Below are 22,869 nucleotides of genomic sequence, written 5' to 3' on the forward strand. Positions count from 1 at the left end.
TGGAAGTTTGATGTGCCATTACTGATTTGCAAATTGCAGCCCAAACTATCCACATAGTGTGAGGAGTTGTCTTCCCATATGGGTGATTTCTTTGTCATCCTTTGATGTCCTTTTCCATCCTCTTCTTTCTTCATTGTTCTCTTCCACTTCCTTCATGCATATGGGGTCTTTCCCCTCCATTGTTACGATGCCTTGCATTGTTCGTGCATTAAAATTTCATGCAAGAATAATTGCACTATCTTTAGAGAATATGTCTATATCCTTCCCTGAATGCATGAAGGGGTCCTCTCGGGATATGTGGCTATTATTTTTGTAGATAGGAGATTGTGGGGGGCCAAAATAGCAAGCTGCCAATTTGATATTTTCTTTCCTTGCCATTATTTTGACCCACATATTTTGTTTATGTGGGTCTTCTTTTACAACTTTTGCTGCTTTTTCCCATGTCAATCAGATGTAGCATGCTAGTCCACCAAATCCTCGTCCTCCTATGTGTTCCATATTAATGTTTTTGAGAATCCTTGAATTTTGTGGGGATTTATTCCCCTCATACTCCCAAGTTTCCAAAATTATAAGTATGCCCGGAGAGAGAGAGAGAGAGAGAGTTTATTAAAGTCTTCGGAAGACCGATGGGTCTATGAGACTGTGAGAATCCTGATACAAACAAACTGCCTTGTGAATGAAGGCAGCTAAGCATCTCTAATCCAAATAGGAAAGGAAGTGGGAGAGTAGTCCGGAAGAGACGATAGTGCGGCCTCGGATCTTGTAATATAGAGGGCATTTGAAGATAAAATGCTCTTTTGACTCGATCTCCTATAGATCACATAAGGCACACTCTGGGTACTCCCTTAGCGCACTCCACTCTCATACAACAAGTGATGTATAGAGAAATTTCCAATAGCTAATGATAAGCAATTGCAAGAGATGTGGCAAACACCTATAGGGATAAGAAAGAAGCTCGTAGAAGACCTCTTGAAGGGTTAAAAAGACTTGGTGAGTAGAGAATCTTGTAAGGAAAAGTGAGCCTATGAAAAACTTAGGCGAAACTTCAAAGAAGATTAGTAGAGAATTGTAGAGAAAGCTTGCATTAGAGACCTAGAGCGAGCCCACATTGCATTGAGAAGAAGCTTGAACCAAGATTGCAAAGCCATCAAAGAAGACAAAGTTGAGCAAGAGAAGTGGCACCTAATGGACAACTACAATTAGTCGAAGGCAATGGATCACAAAGGAGAAGGAGAAAGAGTTGAAGGTAGTGGATCACAAAGGAAAAGGAGAAAGAAATGAAGGTGATGTGATGAACATGTGAAGTGATGACAAAACAAGAGAACCCCATTTTTAAATATAGGGCAATCAAGCAAACTCCACCCTCCTTTTTCAATGTGCCATTTTCTAGGTTCTAGGGCCATTATTGTCTTGTGTACTCCTCCTTATACACCATATGGGTGCCTCTAGACAGTCAATTTCTAAATTCACCCAAGTTGTTTTGAAATTAAGCAAGTCAAATTATAGATTTTAGGGAAAATCCAAAACTTAAGCCCTTAATTTTTAGACTTGCCCAGGCAAGTTTGAAATTGAGAGGGTAAAATTCTTGATTTGGCACCTTGAGGTACCCATTTACTTTTAGGAAAATCTTTTGCAGTTTTTTCAAAATTTGTATATTGGACAAATCAAGGGGTGGTATCATAAGAGGCAAATTGGCATTTTGGAAGCAAATTTTTGGGAGAGCATGACTTCTTGCTCATAACTCCAATTGTAGAACTCCTTTTTAAAGAGCTCATCTCCATCTACATGATGCATTGCTCAAATGCTAGATTTGAGCAAATGCTTTCAAGATCGTGAAATTTGTACATTGCAATTATCAATGCATTTGGCATATATGCTTGGATTTTGTAAATCCAAATGTGTCAGTCATCACCAAGATGACCTTTGTGGTATAAATTTGAGTGCTAAACCATTTAATGTGTGATGGCAAGAACTTCGATATCTATGAGTGCTAGATAAAGAATCTCTTTGTGGGACAAAAGCTATGGGCACTAGTTGAAACAAAGGTGCCTACTGTAGCACATGTGCCACAAAATCAAAGAAAGATACCTATGATGAGATGAATGCCAAACTTGTTAACACCTTTATTTCTTATCTCAAGAATATAGTGTTTGCCTAAGTGATACATTTGCAAAAGCATTTGCTGTATGGACTACATTAGCATCCATTTAGTAGGGCAAGACATCAATCACATGTCTCAATTTGAAGGCACAATTATGAAAGCTTAGATCATCATAAACAAGATTAAGGTACAAATTTAATGAGAATGGCTTTGGAATGGATGACTTGAAGTTTGTTGAATGGATACTCGAGAGCATGCCCCCATTCTTTGATAGCTTTAAAATAGAGTGACTGCCAATGGCATAGATATCAAGCTTGATGCATTGATTAGCCTATTGTTATAAGAGAAGGATTGGAGAAAACTATTAAGGGAAGACATGCTAAGGGCACGCTAGTAGCAAAGATGTGTCATATGTAGTTCAAAGGTTGGAAGCCTCAAAAGTTAATGGGACTCAAACCAATGAATGATGTTGTAATTGTGCCTACATAGTTGTTGTGTAATTGTTAGACTCCATGAAGAAAACGCACTCAAATTTTTTTTGGAACCAACTATTGGCTTGAATTCTAACTTTGTAGCTCTAGTATTTGGATAATTGAAAAATAATGGAAGTAGATCAAGCACTCCATCAAAAGAACTTAATGAGGATTCCCAATTTCTTGAATAGTCACCCTCTAAATGAAAATACTTTTGTATGTCTTTTAGAACTTTTCAATGCACTTACATATCAAAATTTGATGAATATTATTTTTGAGAACATTGTGACAACCTCAAAGGGAGCCACTACTCCATGGCATATCTTAAGTAGAACATCAAAGAATTCATCTTTGAATTTATGTGATGTTCAATTGCTATTTTGTGGGTTTCATGTAATGTTTTCTCTTGAGAAAATGATACAAGCGTATCTGGGTTCCCTTGTTTCTATTTGGTATGGTTGTTCTGCCCTATTCTAATAGATGTGTGTTGTACCTCCTATCAAGCAATGGGCAAACAATGCTTCCAAGCACTCTATTTTGTGGTTTTTAAGCACCCTTGCTAGTCTGCCAGCAATTGTTTGATCTCTTGACTCTTTTCAATATGTATAGTTGATTTTGGAGATATGATGAAATAGATATGTTGTGTATGGTTTTTTCTAAAGTATGCAGTTTCATTTAAACAATATGTTTTGATAGCATGTATGGAAACTCATCCGAACATATCATGTCTCTATAGACTGCATATGCAGAGGTAAATAGACATTCTTGTGGTGCAACAGTGTCATGGTATGTTAATACTATTTTGTTGAACTCATATTTACCGTTTGTTGTATACATTTGAAAGTAAAAGGATGATCTTTCATTTATACCTCTTCCATCAGCATTCTGATGTTAAAGAGTCAGTGGATAGCTTCATATTGGCATAAGTGGCACATTTTAACTTTAAAATTCAATTGATGACAATTTGTAACTTGCAGTGCTAGCATTGTTCTAATAATTGAATATTGTTGTTAATGAGTGGACATTTTCTACATGTACTTTAAATTTTGTCAGTGGTGGACAGTAACATACTGGCATGTTTTTCTAAACTGATTTTTGTTCTTGAAATTGCTGAAGAGTTACGCTACTAATACAAAGTTTAGTTGTATAATGGCCTTTGCAAATTAAATTTCAATTAGATAGTAAAAGTGAATGCGAATGCCCTTTCTTAGAATGTGTTTGATGATTAAATCCTAAAATAGTTGATTGCTTTGGATAGCAGATCAGAAACTGATTGAACCAAAAGAAGAAACCTTTTTCTCGAATGATTCCTCCCTTGTTTGAAGCATTTGTACAAGCCCTTCCCTAATTCATGGTGTTGCATCCTTGTTTGCTTCATCTTCTCCCCCTCATCTGAAAGGATCCCTGAGTTATAGGCAATCCACTAAGAGGTCATTGTATGAGAGTGGAAGTGTAAAAGATAGGAAAGCAAAGTCCTTGAATGTTTGAGGTGAAATTCAATTTCTACTCCACAAATAGAACCCTTGCCTTTAGCGCCCCCCAGATCACCTAAAAATTGGAAATGTGATGAGAAGCCCCCCATCCCACCTCTTTGTGTGCAAGACATAGATCTCTCAATCCAAAATGAAGTATTTGAGGGTAGGGTGCTAAACAAATATGGGACCTTCATGCTACAAAATGTGATGTACCCAAAAGCATTGAAGGTTGACCTAGTTGATAGAAAGGGCATTGGATGCATTACACCTCACATAGATGAGGTGTTCTACATAGAGTATATTAAGATCTTGAATGTTGGGGATAGAAGCCGTATAATCAACTTCTCCATATGTGTCAAGAATGTGAGGGACAATGGAGGCACAACTGACTACACTCCCACGTTTGATCCCTCCACTAGGAGTCAAAGGATCCCCCTTTTGTTGTAGAGCCATATTTCCTTTTGGATAATAGCATTACAAAGATATTAAGGAGACTTGTAAGGAATTTATCAACAAGGGTGAGGATAACCAACTTCCTCTTGCAACTTCGACGGTCACAATTATCAATCTAGGGACCTCCTTCAAGCAAAAGGATTGCCCCTTTCATTGTAGAGCCATATTTCCTTCCAAAAATTAGCATTGCAAAGCATAAGGAGACTTGTAAGGACTCAAATCAACAAGGGTAAGAATAACCAGCTTCCTCTTGCAACTTTCACGATCACAATTATCAAGTTGGGGACATCCTTCAAGAAAAGGGATGAGCTTATAATCACGGATGGTGCCTTGGTTGATGATCTTATAACAGTAAGTCGTCCTCATTTGTCTTTATGTACTCAATAATGGTTCAGCAATCTCTCTTGTGAGAACACTTATGTTTTTTCAATCCATGTATTTTTCCTTAGCTTACCTTCTCGAGTAATAGAAGGTCACATTTCCTTAAGGTAGCAAAAAAGTCCAGGACATTTCGGGAGTGCCAATTCATCTGAATCCGAGCATATCTTGGGGGTTCAATAAAGCCAACATCGGGAATGTCAAACGATGATCTCTATAAAAGCTGAGCTTCGCTGGTAGCCCACCCAGTGCCAACCAAGGAGGGGGAGAGAGAGAGAGAGAGAGAGAGAGAGAGAGAGAGAGGGAGGGAGGGAGGGAGAGAGGGAGAACCTAAGGGTGGGACCACTAAAAATGGGCTCCTCTACCCAAGGCTGATGCCTGTGACGATAAATAAAAGTAGTACTTCGTAGCTATTGCTGCGACAGAAACCCACAAAGGGGGAGCAAACACCAAGGGGAACCTTTTGGTCATTTATCAATTGACTTACTTGTGTATGTTGTCAGTGGGACCAACTCGACTGGACGACTAAGGAGAGACAAGAGGAGCTCGTCTGATATCGGCGAGGGTTGGTGGCGCGAGAGACCCAGCTCCTCTGATCCCCTTCCGCCTCCAATGCCATAGATGAAGTTAGGGCTAGTCATGGCAGTCTGCATCGTCCAGCTGTTGTGGTACCAAAGTCCCTAACCCTATGGAGATAAGTGACCACCTGTCAAGTTATAGAGGAGTGCCTCCAAACTCTGCAAGTATGATCTGATGTGGGACCGATGGCTTATTGCGAATCATGCAAGCGAGAAGTAGAACATGAAGTCTCTCTATGCGGGACCAATCTGTCTCTGATGAGTTTGCCTCCCAAAAGGGACTACCATACATCTGTGCTGGGCGGACCAATGAGTCAAAAAGAAGAGACTTGCTTCTAGGATCTTGAAAATGTGAGTGGAAAGCACTGACACTCGAGTATGGCGAGTGCCACATGTCCCCTGCTCAAACGGGCCTGCATAGTTGGTCTCATTGTGAAAATCGAACTTGGAAAGAGGACATCCAAGTATGTGTAGGATGGAACAATCTCTAATGGAGCTTCGTCGTAGGTAGCTACTCTTTGTGTGCGGCTGCTTGAGATGTGTTGAAAATCATAACCTTGGTTTTATCCAAGTTGACCTTCAAGTCATATGTATCGCATAAAGACTCAAGTGCATCTAAATGTCATTGGAGACCCTCAGCTGAGGAGGAGAGTAGGGCCATGTCATCTGTGTATAGTAGAAATGGGATCAAGGAGCTAGCTAACAAAGAAATTGCGCCTCCTAGAGTGATGATGAAGGAATTGAGCTCGTCGATGTATATGCAAAACAAGGTCGGTGATAACTGACAACCTTGTTTGACTCCAATCGTGCTCATGTTCTTCTCTGTCTACCCATCGAAGTCTTGAATCTACTTGATATCCGCTCGTGCCCAAATAATGTCCTGATTGTACCGAAGATCGAGTGGGCGTATAAAGTCGAGCTCCTAGTACAGTATCGAAGGCTTTGTGGAAATCCACAAAGCAACAATAAACCATCTGCTTCCATGCTTGGGCCTCCTCAATGACAGCCACAATGCAAAGATGTTGTCCAGTGTACTTTGATCTGCTCGAAAGCCTGCCTCTCGTAGGGATGCGTGCTTGTGCAGTGCAGCTAGATGAGCTTGATATGATGTATTAAAGTCTGCTTTGAGACCCTTTGGGATCTATGGGACTGGCGATCACTATTAACCAATAGTGATCGCTTACATCCAGTGAAAGAAAATATTACAAATTTGCTACGTGATAAGTAATTGTTGGGCTAGCCGCTAGTGTGCTAGCCCTAGTACCTTGTTGCGTTGTTCCAAAACCTCTTTTGAGTAGCTTCCTAGCTTTTTTGCTGGCTGCTCTAGTAGATTTTTATACTATTTCTGTTGTTCCCATAGCCTTCTTGTATGCTCAGCATCTCAAGCAGTACATGCTGCTCATTTTCCACCTCCCCGTAGGACAGATTTTGTAGGTGCTTTGGATCCTAGGTCTTGTCCACCTACCCCTCTCCACCTCTAGATTATGTGAACTGGTCCTGTTTTTGCAAATTAGATGCCTTTTGAACATTTCCCTGAGGTATTTCTGCATGCCACAGCTGTCCATTGGGTTAATGTCCAGCTTTAGAATTGCATTTTTGTCCCCAAGTTTTGCCATAATTTCTGTAGCATTTTCTGCACCACTATCTCCCTAATTTTATTTGCATCTTCTGGAACATCAGCTGCTGCTATACCCCATGGTTCCAGCCATTTCATCCCCTCTCTGTGCAATCCCTTGACTAGCGTAGCTTCCATTGCCGTGCATGGTATCCTACCATTGCTTTGTTGAGGTAAGCCATAAATTGACATAATGCTTCTCCTTCTAGAGGTTTCAGCCAGATTGGGGTAGGGTGTCTGTGCTTTAACCCCAAGCTCCCCTATTAGGAAACGTTTATGCAAAGTTTCTATTCTTTTCCAGTGGATCCTAGAGAGTCCAGGTGCTCAAGCTGGACATTCGTAAAGGATGACTTTCTGCACAAGCATAGTGTATAGAAATTTCTCATTTCCCAATTCCATAGATGTGCCTTTCTGCATTTGTTTTGGAAGCTATATAACACTATCAATCCTCCTAGTATTCTCCTCTCCACACACGTATTCGATTTGTAGTTGTCCTTGAAATCCAATCCTAGATATTTATATGTGTTGGCTGTTCCTAGGGGCTCTTCTTCGAATGTGACATTCGCCTGTTTAGACGTGTCCCAATCACGATTACTTTCGTCTTATCTATATTGACCTGCATTCGCGAGTGTTTGCAGGCAGTGCATCCAAATGTGCTTGCAAGGTCTTGCTCTTTGTGAAGAATACCACATCATCTGCGTAGATAAGCACTACGAAAGCATAGCCTGCAATCTGTGCACCCTCCTTGCTATGTATTCTCATCCACTCTTTTAAATCATCGATAACGAGGCCAAAAAGTGTTGGTGAGAGGGGGCAGCCTTGCTGCACCCCAATGTCACTGCTTGTGACAGCTTTTCCTTTGGAGCATGATCCTCTACTAGCGGCTGTGCTAACTCTGATAAAACTCTCTCATAGTGTCGGTATGTGGCCTCTCTGAGTTCTAGAGGGACTTGGAAGTTTTTCCAATCTTTCCCACAACTTCTTACATGGAATGTGTCGAAGGCTTTCTTGAAATCTACAAAGCAAGAGTAGACTACCTCTTTCTTATCTTTGGCTCCTTCTGTTGTAGCCCTTATTGCAACTAGATGATCAAACTGTCAAGTGTTTGGGAAGAAACCCTGCTTGGTGCTTCAAGTCCTTGTTCCTCCACCCATTTGCTGATTTTTTGTTCAAGGATAGGATCAGCCATCTTGCTATCTCCCCCTTTATGGATCAGTCCAATCCTACTAAGCTGCCATTCTGAAGGAAACCCTTCGTCTAGAGCCATATTTATAAGCCTGGTAAGCGTTTTCATCGTCTTCTCGCCTCCCCAGGTCCACATTTCCGCAACTAGCCCTCGTGTGTCTAGAGCCTTCCCATTAGCTAGCTTTTTCTAGCCTTTACCTATGTCCTCATATATAATTGCATTTGTTGCTCTAATACTATACTTGTGTTTGATTTTCTCTTTTCCATCTCTTTCGTAAAGGCTTTCGACAAACTGTATCATGTCTACCAATTGTGCTTTCCTCTCTTGAGGTTTGTTGCCATGCAATTTCTGAAAGAACCTTTTGGGATTTTGTTTCAGCTCCTCAAAGAGAGAGAGAGAGAGAGAGAGAGAGAGAGAGAGAGAGAGAGTCTGTCAGCATAGTACCCAATGGTCAATGAGTCGAAACAAATTAGAAGATTTGATGCAAGGAAGTGGAATCTAGGCATTGGGTTTTTCATATGGGCATAAGTTTGGTATACAAAGCTAAGAAGAATATTGACATCAAAAAGTACAGATGGGCACGGATTGGAGAAGATTTGGAACTGCTTGATGCCCCTGGAGTTTTGCCCATGAGCATTCAAGATCAGGCTGCTGCAACGCGTCTTGCAATTTGTAATGATATCGGAGAGTCCTCCTATGCAATTGCTGGTGTTGCTGCAATTTTTATAGAGATGTTGAAGCGAATGCCAGCTGCAGGTTTGAGTTCAGGTATATATGCTCAATTTCATTTCTCTCTTTTAAATTTGGAGGGACAAAAGAGAAGATTACAGAAATCACGGATTTCTTTTAATATGAGATCGCTTATTTCCTTTTAAAAGGTTTGGACGGACGGCAGGCAAAGTTGCAGAAACCATGTATTTAAGCAAAAATTTCTAAAAGAAAATGAGGAAAAATGTACTTAAAAGCTACTTGTGAATGAAAGGATTTTACATGTTTATATTCTGGATGTGGATAAGTGGCTTAATATATATGTACGTGTGTATAAAGCACATGCACGCCGCACGCCCAAAATACAAGTTTGAGTACATATTTACATGTTTACATGCGTTTTATGAACATATGCACTCATGGGAATACTTTGCATTGCCCCGCTGTGTGCATGTGCGCTTGTGTGTGTGTGTGTGTGTGAGAGAGAGAGAGAGAGAGAGAGAGAGAGAGAGTGTGTGTGGATTCGGTCTGTGTGGTGGGGAGAGAGAGAAAGAGAGAGATTCTATGCTAGCTGGTGCAAGTTGAAATGGTTCAGCCTTTGAATAACAATGCAAATGCCTCTTTTGTGGTAAAAAACAAAGGTTTCAAACAGTTTTTCTTTGTTCAAGACAAAGGCAAAGCCCCAGTTGTCTCACATGGTAATGCTTGTTTTCCCGTGCCTTTGTCCTCTCCACCTCAGTGAAAGGGGAAAAAATTTTTGACTGATGGATGGCAAACTCCTCGCAAATTGATCTCCCCCAGGCGACCTTTGCATCCTCTCATGGGAAAACACCTGCTGAAAACTCTGGTGTTGGCTTGACCTGGGCTGTTGTGACTGCAAATCGGACCTTGTTTCCGGAGGAAGAAGTTGTTGCACTTTTGTTCTCTCCTCAGGCTGATGCTTCATCCCAGGGCAGAGGCCCGAACATTGAGGTGGAAATACAGACGTAGACAGCCCGTTAGTTGCTATACATACTTGTCCCATAACTGTAAATATGCTTGATCATCTGAAGTGTGTTACTCTCAATATGCAGGGAATGTGTGATGGTCGCAAATGGAAATTGGTTTGGATGTATATCAGGCAATTGTAGCCTGATATAATTGCTTTACAAGAGCATAATCAGCATATGTATGCTGGTCAAATAGGCCATTTTGTTGGTTATGATATCTTCTATGCTGGAGAGCACTCCTTTTTTGGTGTGGCTTTTTTGGTAAAGCACGTGTGGCTTTTTTGGTAAAGCACGACCTTCAACTTGTTGTGGCTCTCAATGATCGCCATGGTAGATGGATTATTGTTCAATGCCTTGTTCAAGGGAAAATTTTTGAATTTGCATCGGTTTATGCTCCTAGTCTTGTCGTGATAGAGCTTTGATCTGGGCTGCCATGCATACTTATCCATGGCGACAACATGTCTTCATTTGTGGTGACTTTAATAATGCCCCTCAATCGGGTGACAACACCTCAGGCCACACTCATATGTTGGCTTCTGAAACACGGGCATGGTCTGATTTTTTGCTTCAGTTGCGCCTGGTTGATCTTCGGAAGGAATTACAGCCCATGCTTCCGGGTTATACCTTTCAGCATAATGCTCAATCTTCTTATCGGGCACGCTTGGACAGATAGTATCAAATTGATCCACAGCATTGTGATGCCTTTACTGGTCAAATCTGGGTTGATCATGCTTTCACACATTCGGATCATGCTCCTCTTTGGTTGAGGCTTTCCTTACATGAATTTCCCACTGATAGATTGCCTTGCCGAAGGCTTTTGCTGATTAATAACAGTTATCTGGAGCATGCTGACTTTAAAGCCTTGGTCTCTGATGCTATTCAGCCTCTCTCTCGTTAGATACGCATTGGTTTGGATTATGCCTGGCAGGCTTTTGTTGCTCAGATGCAAGCAGTTATTCGAGATTATGGCAAATCCTATATGCAAGCCACAAGGGAGATTGTAGCACATGCCAAATTTACATGTCAGAGTTTGATTGAGCTTGCTCATCTTCGCCCTTTGTCTTCAGAGGAAAGCATGCTCTTATGTTAGGCTCAATTCTCTCTTCAATCTAATGATTGCAGAAAGCTTGCTAAATGGGAAACTCGATCCAGACAATTGCTCTTCCAAGCAATTTGGTAAGAGTTTACACTACAAAAGACAAGCTGCCAATATCTGTCGGATCCGGATGCGTGATGGTTCTTGGTCAACATCTCGTTCAGAGCTTGCTGATTTATGTGTGCAACACTTCTCCACTCATTTTGGGCATCTGGATACTCTTTCTCCTCGGGTCGTGTCTGCATGTCAGCTTCTTTTGCAACATATTCATCCAATTTTGTATCTGATGCACTAAGATCTTGTGGCAGATGGAAATCTCCAGGATGGGATGGTCTCACTGTTGAATTTTTTCTTGCATTCAGGGATCTTCTTAAATTCACCTTGCTGCAAATGGTAAATACAGCATGGCAAAATCAGCAGATGCCTGTGTCATGGAAAAAGGGTCTTCTCAAGCTGATTCCAAAAAAGCAGCTATGTGATTCACTTGGTGATTGGAGGCCAATCACGCTCATGCCAGTCATTTACAAGATCATCGCCAAAATGGTGGTTGATCGGATTAAAGGTTATTTGCATGATGGGTTGCATCCCTCCCAATATGGCTTTGTTCCACGTCGCCATATCACAGATAACATTGCCAATGCTTATATTGGGATTGAATATGCCAAATACATGCAGTAGGATGTTCTACTCTTGCAGGTAGATATTGCAAAAGCCTTTGACACAGTTCAATGGGATTTCATCTCGCAAACTATGCGAGCTTTGGGGTTTGGACAAAAAATGCAGCAGGTTATTTACTGGCTTTACAGAGATAGCAATGCGGCTTGCATTATTTCTGGGGATATCTCTGATGAGTGGACTCTTCGTTGTTCAGTCTGCCAGGGATGCCCTTTACTGTATGCCATTGCTGCTCATCCTGATCATCTTGTGGCTACAGGATCACTTCATGGCTTGGAATTGGATGCTAATCGTAGCATGGTTGCTCAAGCTTATGCTTATGATTCTTTCTTTACCCCGAAGAATACGCCCCATGATCTTGGTGCCTTGATGCAGGCCCTCTCTGTTTATGGTTTGGCAGCTGGTTTTCATGTTAATATTCATAAGTCTAAGTTGCTCCCTTTGCATTCTAAATACTGGCATAGTCTATTATGGCCCGGGGATATCATTCCACCCACTCAGTTTTTTCATCATTTTGGTTACCCTTTGGGGTGGAAACTCACTCACCGACAACAAACTGATTGGGTTTTGGCTAAGCTTCGGAAAAAGCTTGAGTATTGGAAACTGGCAACCTGGCCTTTGCACGTTCGTCTTCGAATAGTGCAGTCCATCCTTGTGGCATATATTCAATTTTACTTACCATTGATTATGTTCACTAAGGCAGATCTTACATCTTTCATGTCTGTCTTTATGGAACTCTTCTGGCGATCCAAGCATGGCAGAAGGAGTCTCAGGCTGCTTTCGATGCATCACATTTGTTCTCCCAAGACGCATGGTGGGTTGAACATCACGGATATTCATGTGCATATTCTTGCCCACAGGGGAAAAATGTTGCTGCAATTTCTGCAAGGTGATCAGCCTTGGGCTCTTATGATTAGGACTTTGGTCACTCGTATCAGTATTTCTGCGTTTGGTCATTGGCAACTCGATCATTGGGATTTCTTTTTTGGGTGCACTGATGGCACTTTGCCTGGATGCCCTTTTGTCTCCCGCTCGCTTCTTGACTGGAAGCATGTTCTTTCTCATCTGGAATGGAATGGATGGCAATCTTTGCTTGGGAATTCTTTGAGAGCTGAAAGCATTCATTGGTCGAAAGTCTTTCAGCCTCCCTTGGCTTTACAGGAACCTCGATGTTCCTACTTTGTCTCGTTTAAAGGCATCACCTCGGTTGCTGATGTTATAGATGATGCTGGTACTGTGCTCCCCTTTTCTCTAGCAGCCACTACATATGGATTGGGCTCTCATTATCGTCCTTTGTGGCGACACATTACTTCTATGCTTTCGCCTTTTGTTCCGATTCCTCCTTTGGAACTCCAGGACCGACTGGAAGATTGGACTTTGACTTCTCCAGGGTCCTCTTCTCGTCCTTTGAGGCATTGTATAAAATCCTTTTGCCTCAACCTTGGGTTTCAAAGAGAGGTGATTCTGTTTGGCGAATGCATCACCCAGCCAAGTGGTGGAGGAAAAGATTACAGCAACTTTGGGCCTATAAAGTACCGCTTCGGCAACAGGTTTTCTTTTGGCGAGTTCTTTTGGGAGTGTTTCCATCTGGACAGCTTTTAGCTCATCGACACATTGCTCCTGCACTTTGCCATAGATGTTCTGTTTCTTCGCAGACTGTGCCTCACTTGTTTTGGCATTGTCCGTGCTCTTGTGAGTTTTTTGATCTGCTTCGACAGCACCTGCGAGCGAGCTTCCCATCTATTCCGTTTGGGAAGTTCTTTTGGCTATTTGGGTTTCATCCAACCAGACTGGAGTTTCATCTTTTCTTCGTTTGGGTTCGCTATTGGGCACTATGGACTTTATGGACATATAGGAATTGTAAAGTCTTTGGTGATCCTACTTTCTCTCTGTTTGGCTTTTTTAGGCGTTCTCTGCAGCAATCTTTCTTTGATTGCTTGCAGACCCGTTGCATAGATCATGAGGTCTTTTTGGCATATACTGAAATTTTCAGTTGATGTAATTGTAGCACCTTTTTTTGAGGTTGCTACTCATATAATATAATCAATCAAAGATTTCACCAAAAAAAGTGTGTGTGTGTGTGTGTGTGTGTGTGAGAGAGAGAGAGAGAGAGAGAGAGAGAGAGAGAGAGTTTATATTAAAGTCTTCAAAAGACCCAAGGATCTATGAGACCGAACAAACGAGATACAATGAGTTCAAGGGTGGAGCCTCTAAGTGGGCGCCATGGCTCCGCCTCATTGCACAACTCCGAGCTTTAGATATCCCACAGGATGTTATCTGCCCATGGGTTTATATCAGAGAGTTACAAACTTACAGGCAGAGTGTGCATTGTATTCACGATACACGCTTTGTATTCATAAACCTTTCTAGATTCCTTTTAGGATGTTTGGAAGCATTACCATTTGAACATCTTGGAACTTAAATTGCAGACATTTGTTTTAATATTTAACATGGATATTTTGGATGCAGGACTCCAAGTACTTCAAAATCGGTATAAAATAGATGCTGAAGAGATGTCCGGGGAAGTGTAAGTTTCTGCTTGTGCAACTTGTTAGCTGACAGTACTTGTTGACTTTATGCAGGTGATGATTGATTGTTTGTATCAGTTTCATAATGTAAATCTGACTAGTTCTTCACTGCATGTAGCTTTTTGGAGGAGCTGGCTCAAAAACTCTTTGCTGGGGATGCAAATCAAGCAGCTCATCGAGTTTTACAAGATTTTCGCACAGGAAAACTTGGCTGGATAGGCCTTGAGAGACCACCTCGTTTAACATCATGATGTACATATAAAACATGCACAAAAGCTCTGCATAAGTCGCGGATTTTCTTTGGTCTGTGATGAAGATGGAGCCTTGTAAGATTATATTGTTATTTATTTACAATATGCCTTGTAAGATTATATTGTTATTTATTTACAATATATAAGATATAAGCCATTAAATTGCCCTGATGTTCGATTTTGTAGACAATGCGAGAGTATCTAGGGTTTGCTTCAGCAATCATCAGTTGAATGCTTGTAAGAAAGCTCTGATTTGCGTTTTGCATAATTTGTTTTTATTGCAAAAATAATCATAATTTCTTCTGTACATGGATCACAGTCTTCCTTTCCCCCCTTGTATTGTAATGTGTAAGGAACTTCAAGTGGATAGGAAGTGGGGAATATCTAATTTTAACTTACGTATGTAATTGTAATTTAGAGAGGACTTACGCAACAAATTGAACCCTCATACCAGACATTTATTTGTATTAATATATGACTTCATTTAACTTGTTTCATGTTCTGCATGGTGTGATCCTTTACTTTCTTTTGACAGAACACTTCTTTGGGTTAATAACGCACCTATATGAAGGAAGTACTTTCCTACATTTTTTTGTTATTTCTAAAGAGGCAAAATGTCTGCAAAGGGTACTTGAATTTGCAAAGGGATTCAAATATTTGCTATGGTGCCCCTGCCAAGTTGTTGTTAAGGCATCTGATGCATTTGATGATGAGAAAATGCATCACTTTTTGGAGAACTTTTGGTTACATTAAAAGTATCACCATATATCAGTTTTTGATGGATGTGGCATAGCCAACTAATCCATGTTGGTAAAAATGATGTTTTCTGTTGTGTACAAAGGAGTCTTGCTACGTTGTGGTTGTAAAATGCATGTCAATGTTTGAGCATATATTTTAGATGATGTAGCTATAGCCTCTGAAGGTTAACAATTTGGGTGGAAGGAATTTTCGAACAGAGTAACCATTGAGCATAGTCACCTTGCTTTCGTAACAGTTGGAGTTGTTGAGGTAGTTCTCTTCCCCTCCTCCATCCCTTCTTGCCAATTTCTCTTTCCTTTTCCATCCTCTAGTTGCCTCTCATTTTGCAGGTACTTGTGAAGGTTCAAGTTACAAGCTTCATTAATTGGTTGTTTCTCTCCTTGAGCTTGTGCATGACATGGGCACCGAGTCACTAGCTTTCTATTATGTCATTTGTAAATCTTGGTTGCACGATGAAAAATTCAAGTGAGCAACCATGTTACCCCTCTTTGAAACGTATGCCAAGGTTAATGTAAGGGTATACCTTTTCTTGATGAAAAAATTCAAGTGAGCAACCATGTTAGCCCTCTTTGAAAGGTATGCCAAGGATAATGTAAGGGTATACCTTTTCTTGTTAACTGAGTTTGAAAGAAAAAGTTGGAGTTCTATTGATTAATGAAAGAAATATAGTAGGAAAGACCACTTATCAAAACAAGTACGCGACCTCAAAATGCTTGCATTATAAATATACATATTAATAAACTACAATGGTATTGGAGGAAGCTAAAGCATAATGATCTAGCATATTGACAAGTAGACCCAGCTTAGCATGGCCTTTTTGACTTGAGAGATTGAGTTGCTTAAGGATGCTCAAGTTGCTTTTTTGTCATGTTTGGAGGTTTACATCACCTCCATGCCTTACCTTATTCGATTCTTTTTTAGTCTATGGAAGCTTGTTTGTAGCATTTCTTTGTTTCCCACATGGAGGGGGACGAGCACTGTGGATTACCTGATGGGCTCCGCAGCCTTTGCGTCACCTACATGTACCTATCTGGCATTCAGTGTATCAACCACCACACCAGCCACATGATGAGACTTGTTGGCCTGTACCTGCGTTCAGATAAACTTTGACCATGCCTAGATGGGGTCTATATGAGCCACTTGTCTCGTGAGATGCCGACCTCCATTGGGGATGATGCAGACCTCGCCCATATCTCGGACATATTGGATTAGGATGTCGCCACCAGAACTTTCCCTACGACCCTATCCGCAGCTCGTCGTCCCCCAGTTGGGAAGATGCCTAGAATTCATAATTTGATGATGAGTGTCGCAAGATGAGATCCCACCTCACATGGGACCGGGCTCTGGGACACATTATGATGCTTGAGGCACATCGAATCTCTTGACCCTTGACATGCCATAAGAGACGGCCTTTCCTCATACATTAGATGGACGAGGTGATTAGTTATTTTCGAGGAGGGGACCCACCATTGGATCTTCAAGGGCAAGCCACCCATTCCCGTCACAGATCTAGACATTTGGCACACGTATACAACCTCACTCTACGATGTCTCGGTCTGCCACCCAATATGTTGTCTCTGTCCAGGCCTACCACATCCATTCTATTCAATGCACATAATGTGCTAGCTGCATTGTGGAGGCTCAACAATCGGAGAGCCCAAGATCATGAGGGGCTACAGACTGAGCACTTTGCACATGGGCATGATGTTTTGGCTCAATCTTGACCCAAATGTTCAACCATGCAGTATGCCACGACTTCCTTCTTGCTTGGAGTACCACTACGATTGTGTCGATACACAAAGAAAGGTACCCCATGGACATGGGGAACTAACCACACCCTCATGATTGGCTAGATTAGTACTAAATGGAGTGATCAACTCTTTCATAGAGGCACATGGGCAGCGAGCTTTGGGGCAGAATGGTTTTCAAAAACAATATTCCACTCTTGGCCATATATATTCACCAGTCATCATCGAGGAGGTGAGATCGAGATCCCAAAAAGCTACACATGCTTTGTAGACTTTTGGAAGGCCTTTGACTCATTCCCACGAGCCAAACATGATAAACAGACTCCAGAAGATGCAGATCCTAGGGAACATGATCTAGAGGTGATGAGCCTATATGAGTTAGTCAAAGGCAATGTACGGGCCTTTGAAGGCTTGTCAAATTGGATTGAGAGCATGATCGAAATAAAGCAAGGATGCCCCCTCTCATCGACACTCTTTGGGATCTGTATTGAGCGCATGACTTTCATTGATTGCCTAGGAGGGAGGGATCCTTGCTTGTTGATTTGATGATACATATATTGTCGTACGCACACGACATAGTGTTCATTGCCTCTTCGGCAACATGCCTATAGAGATACATAGAGGCCCTCGAGGTGTTTTCCAAAGAGATAGAGACCTGAAAATCAACCTTAGTAAGACCGAGGTTATGATCTTTAACACCTCATGAGCAAATACTCCATTGACACAACTTCACTTACCTAGCGACGTCGGTTGAGATTGATTAGTCGTACACGTACCTAGGGGCAGTCTTTGTGGGGTTGTTTTCATGATGACTCATGCAGCCAGACAACAACTCACATGAGGGTAGGGACCTCTAGCTCGACTAGAGTGACAATTCTTTTAGGCACAGTTCCAAGACTCTTCGGCAAAGGGATGACTTTTTGAGACACTTGTGAGGCTGCCAGCCATGTAAACATCGCCCTTTTTTAGGAGCAACTTCCTAGTGACTGAGCGGCTGAGATTCGAGAGGCTCCATGTGACTATGGGATCCATGATGATTTGGAGTAAGCCCTCGGTCCTACATGAGATCGTACAAGTAGAGCTTGCTATGACTCCACTGCAGCTTGACGCCATCTTTTGGATAGTGTCATATCTTCATAGGGTATGGGCCTTACCTAGCTGGAGGCTGTTGAGATTGGTAGTAGAGTCATCCAGAGGACTAGTTGAGAGTGGGTCTGGCAAAGCTCGGTACACATGCATATCTAGATGGCTTCATTGCCATGGCATTCAGATGGACCTCCACCCCCCCTTTCAGTACAGCTTGGATTCCCCATCCCTTCAGATCCCGAGAGATAAGATCAACCGTATCATACGGTTGGATCTACTCCAACTCTATACATCATGGACTTAGGATGGGAATCTTAGGAGCCCCTGCCCAAGATCAAGTTCTACCATGACCACTTTTTGAGAGTCAGAGGATGGAGTGATTACCAGGCCCCAGTATCTGGAGGATAGACGGGTTTCACATGCGCTAAGGATCACCATCGGACAAATGCGGGTCTCATCCCATTTGTTGAGGATTGCGGCAGGGAGAGCCATATGCTACCTAGAGAGCAGCTGATTTGTAAGCTATGCACATTGGTAGAGGTGGAGGCAAAGGAGCACTTGCTAATTTATCTGCCTCACCTCCGAGGAACCAATGCTTTCAGGAGGGACACAGGCTCAAGGCACTCTCATGGCCAATCCCCTCCCATGACCAGGTCTACGTTGGCCTCTTTTTGATGGGGATGCGGCGACATAGAGAGACTCGATTGCAGCAGATCAGCCAGCAGGACCTGACAGTACCCACAGGAGATAAATCAAGCACAGTGACACATCACCAAATTCTATGCCTTCGAGTTAGCCCGGAGGGTACGTTGGGGTAGAGGAGGAGGAGATAGCCAACATGAGGGTAGTTGGATCAGTGGAAAGAGATGATGCAAAGTAGTGGAGCTAACGACATTGAGGATGACCAGAGCACGTATGATAGAGATCCATCCTATCACTCATTAGGAAAAAAGGGAGCTCATTTTGGGGCCTTTTGGCCAAAATGAAAACTCTCTCTCAATCAATGGCCAGAGGGCCAACATAACGTTGGGGAAATTATAAAAAAGTGAAAAAAATCTAGAATGTCAGAACAAGATTTTATGCATAAACTGTCAATAACAAATATAAACTTTTCGAGATATTGACGGGATTCTAAGTCTGACAATGTCTTAAGCAAAAAAGATCACGGACTAAAATGTGGTTTCCCTCCCAAACTAGCCTTTCCTCTCTCTCTCTCTCTCTCTCTCTCTCTCTCTCTCTCTCTCTCTCTCTCTCTCTCTCTCCACCTTGCATCCAAGCTATGATAGTCTCTATCTAGCAAATGCCCCCAAATTGAAAATGCATCCTGGAGACTCCAGACAAGAGCCTTTATAATTGGCTTCCATCTCAAAACCCTCCACAACATCAATTGTTGCCTTAAGAGCAGCCTAAAAAGCAAGAGTTGATTAAGATAGAGAATCAGCATCATGTTTGACGTTCATAATAGAGTAGATAGACATGTACTTCCCTATCATTCACAGGTACAAAATCATTGGTCTTTAGTACTTGTAATCATCAATTTTGATTTATCTCAATAATCCCATTATGGATCTCTCTGCATTGAATTTTACTTTTTCTCCTTCGATCCAAAGCCTAGCTGATCCATCATATACAATACAAAGTCCTAGTGAACCTGATCATAGGCCTTATCTAGGTCTATTCCCAACAACAATACCGGGTGCACAATTTGACAAGCATAGTCCAGCACAAGTGACACATTCATAATATTGTTAAAAACGGCCTTTCCCTTCACAAAGTCATTCTGTTCACCACCACTTGAGTGCATAGATCTCTGATATGCAAGGCAAGTGCTTTGGCGATAATTTTGTAAGAGACATTGAGCATTGTGATTGGGCACCAATTCCCTACCTTATGCCTATCTGGCTTTTTAGAGAACAACTTCACAAGGGCTGCATTGACATCTTCTAAGAGAAAGCCCCTCTACGAGGCTTCATTGGCATGTTGGTAAGGTCCTCACATGGCCTGGAAGAACTCTACCATGAACCCATTAGGTTTCGAGGCCTTGTCCTTTTCCATGGCATCTAATGCCTCTTTTAGATCTTCTAGTGAAAACCAGCACCCTAAGGCAGCTCTTTGCTCATCAGCAAATTGAGGCTCCAAGTCTTTTAATGTGACGTTCAGATTCTCTAACCAAGTAGATGTTGAGAGTTCACGCTCAACATCATGTGATCATGTGTGCATAGCACCATCACGTGATCATATGTGCATAGCACTAACCTTATAGAGTGCTATAAAGGAAAGGGTTAGATTCCCTAACCCTAACCCTAAAAGGGGTTTGTATATATTCTATTTTTTCCACCAATTCTAGCGTACAGTTAGTCATTTGTGGTGTGCTCTCTAGCTGTGCCCTCTCTCCTCATCTCCACTCTTCTCCTCTCCCCTCTTCATATTTTGTCATGGTATCAGAGCTTCCTTGTCTTCCGCTGAGACATTGAGATTCTTGAGAGTGTGAGAGAGATTGTGAGATTGAGAGTTCTCTTGAGTGATTGTGAGATTGAGAGTTCTCTTGAGTGATTGTGAGATTCTTCCATTCACTTCCGTTGAGAGAAAATTTCTGTTCATTTCGGAAGAAATTCCGTCCACTTCCGTTCATTGAGTGTCCATTCCTTTGAAAGATTTCATTTCTTGAGAAAGAGAGTATTCCTTGTTTATGAGAGAGAGAGAGATCTAGATCTTAGTCTTTGAGAGAGAGGTTTTGAGAGATCTGTGAGAAAGAGAAAGAATCTAAGCCTCTCCAACAAAGCTCTTTCAACGACTGGCTCCTTGGCTCTGCCTCCTTCAAGCTCTTTGCAAATATTGCCAACTGCATCTAGAGAGGCTTACCTTCTGCAAATTCATGACAAGCAGCAGTCACCTGGCCTCTTATTTATCTTCGACGTGCTGAAGAGGTTCTACTCCAAAGGCCACAACGCAGTACTCCAAAGTACGTATCATCGACTTTTGCAATCACGGCCGAACACAAGCAAAGCTCAATCAACGAGCTGCACCTTCATCGACCAGTCGCTCTCCAACGCAGCAACTGCCTCTCCAAGCTTGTGCACAGCAGACTACTAGCCTTTCCATTTACAAGCTCTTTGAGCCATAGCGCCAAGAAGCTCTTTGAGTGAGACTGCATCGCAGGCTCACGGGTACTACAGCCAGACTGCATTGTGCCTCCTACAAACTACCAGCGACGCAACCTCTCCAACGCCTACTCCAACGAAGCGCTCGCTTCTTCTCCAACGAGGCGGCTGCAGCGAGCACCTTCCTCTCCATTGACGGCTACTCCGAACTACAACGACGTCCAACCAGTCGCTCCTACGTCAACGCTCTCCAAAGCTCCATAGTGAGCCTTCCATCGGCTAGCCACTGCTCCAACCGCTCGACTGCCTCAACGAAGGCTCTAAGGCTCTGACGCCTCTCCTACCACAACCGAGCCTGAGAACCCTCAGCCGCCTCCAACAAGCCAACGGACTCCGTCGCCTCCAGCCCACCGATGGCTCCTTAGCACAAGCTCCATCAACGGCCCCCTACAAGCCTCCATCCGAACCACTAGAGCAGCCCGCAACGAGATCCTCCAACGAAGGGCCTCCTCTTCAACAGAGCTCCAATCGGCCTCTCCAATGGAAACAACGACGGAATCTTCAAGATTCCATCGGCATCTCAACAGATTCCGTGAGCTTCTCCAAGCGACACGTGGTAACCTTATCTTATCTTGCCACATCAGCGCCTGGCAGCCCGCCTGCCACGTCATCTCCTCTGTCGTTGTGCCATGTCATCCAATCGATAGCCACGTCAGCATATCCATGTCATCAAGCCACGTCATCAGGCCACATCACCAGGCCATGTCATCAGGCCACGTCACTAGGCCACATCATCAGGCCACGTCATCATCGACTGCCATGTCATCACTGTCGTCATCACCGACTGCCACATCATTTGACACATCATCAGTGACACATCATTAACCACATCACCTGCCACATCATCAGTGACACATCATCAGCCACGTCACCTATGCCACATCACCTTGCTGACATCATCTGTGCCACCTTAGCAGTCCAGTCAGCATTGACCCTCTGCAGATACAGTCCCTTGCCAGGCACACTGTGCACACACTGCATGTGCACACTCCTGCCACCTCAGCATAGAGCTTCACTGGCACACCTCTTGCTAAGCACAGTGCCACATCATCACTGCATGTGACTCACAGTGACACATCATCATTGAGCACCATTTGCACTCCTTTTGCCCCTCCACCTAGATCAAGTCGTATCTCTCGATCCAAGAAGAATTTGAGGGTGCTCCAAAAAGGAAAGTCACTCGGTTTTTTGTGCTCTACGCGTTCGTTACATCACACGCACATTTTGGCGCAAGTTACACTCACATTTGTGCCTCGCCGACAAAACCACTTCCTTCACGCACATTTGCCTCTACATCGACGCATCTGACCCAGCACTTAAAAAGAACAAAAGAAAAGGAATTATTTGCTGCTCTTTCATCGATCGACGGTTGGTTTAGATCTAGATCAGAGTAGACTAGATCGCCATAGAGGGGACGCTTGAATTTTCCCAAGTTGCCAATCTAAGCCATGCCCAAAATTCCCGACTAGTACCTACTCGGAGTCAGTCCATACACTCACATCCGATTTCACATCATTACATTACCTGAAACCTTACGTTCATCAATTCAGTGAGCAGACTTCAGAGTTCAGAGGCATTGCAGATTGATTCAGTGGGCAGATATCATTTG

General features: G+C 42.6%; 1 protein-coding gene across 1 annotated transcript in view; it reads left to right on the plus strand.

The window, feature by feature from the left end:
- The window catches only part of EMB3129 (GTP-binding family protein), a 59,997-nt gene extending 45,377 nt beyond the window's left edge, over positions 1 to 14,620 (plus strand). Inside the window, exons 8-10 of the mRNA XM_087388339.1 lie at positions 8,834 to 9,027; positions 14,197 to 14,254; positions 14,374 to 14,620. Coding sequence (XP_087244465.1) covers positions 8,834 to 9,027; positions 14,197 to 14,254; positions 14,374 to 14,506 — 385 coding nt within the window. The 3' untranslated portion in view covers positions 14,507 to 14,620. The remainder of the gene's footprint in view (positions 1 to 8,833; positions 9,028 to 14,196; positions 14,255 to 14,373) is intronic.
- The last annotated feature ends 8,249 nt before the right edge of the window (positions 14,621 to 22,869 follow it).

Source organism: Dipteris shenzhenensis, chromosome 17 (genome assembly GCF_047967505.1).
Source record: "Dipteris shenzhenensis isolate YYH24624 ecotype China chromosome 17, Dip_SZ_1.0, whole genome shotgun sequence".
Lineage (NCBI taxonomy): Eukaryota > Viridiplantae > Streptophyta > Polypodiopsida > Gleicheniales > Dipteridaceae > Dipteris > Dipteris shenzhenensis.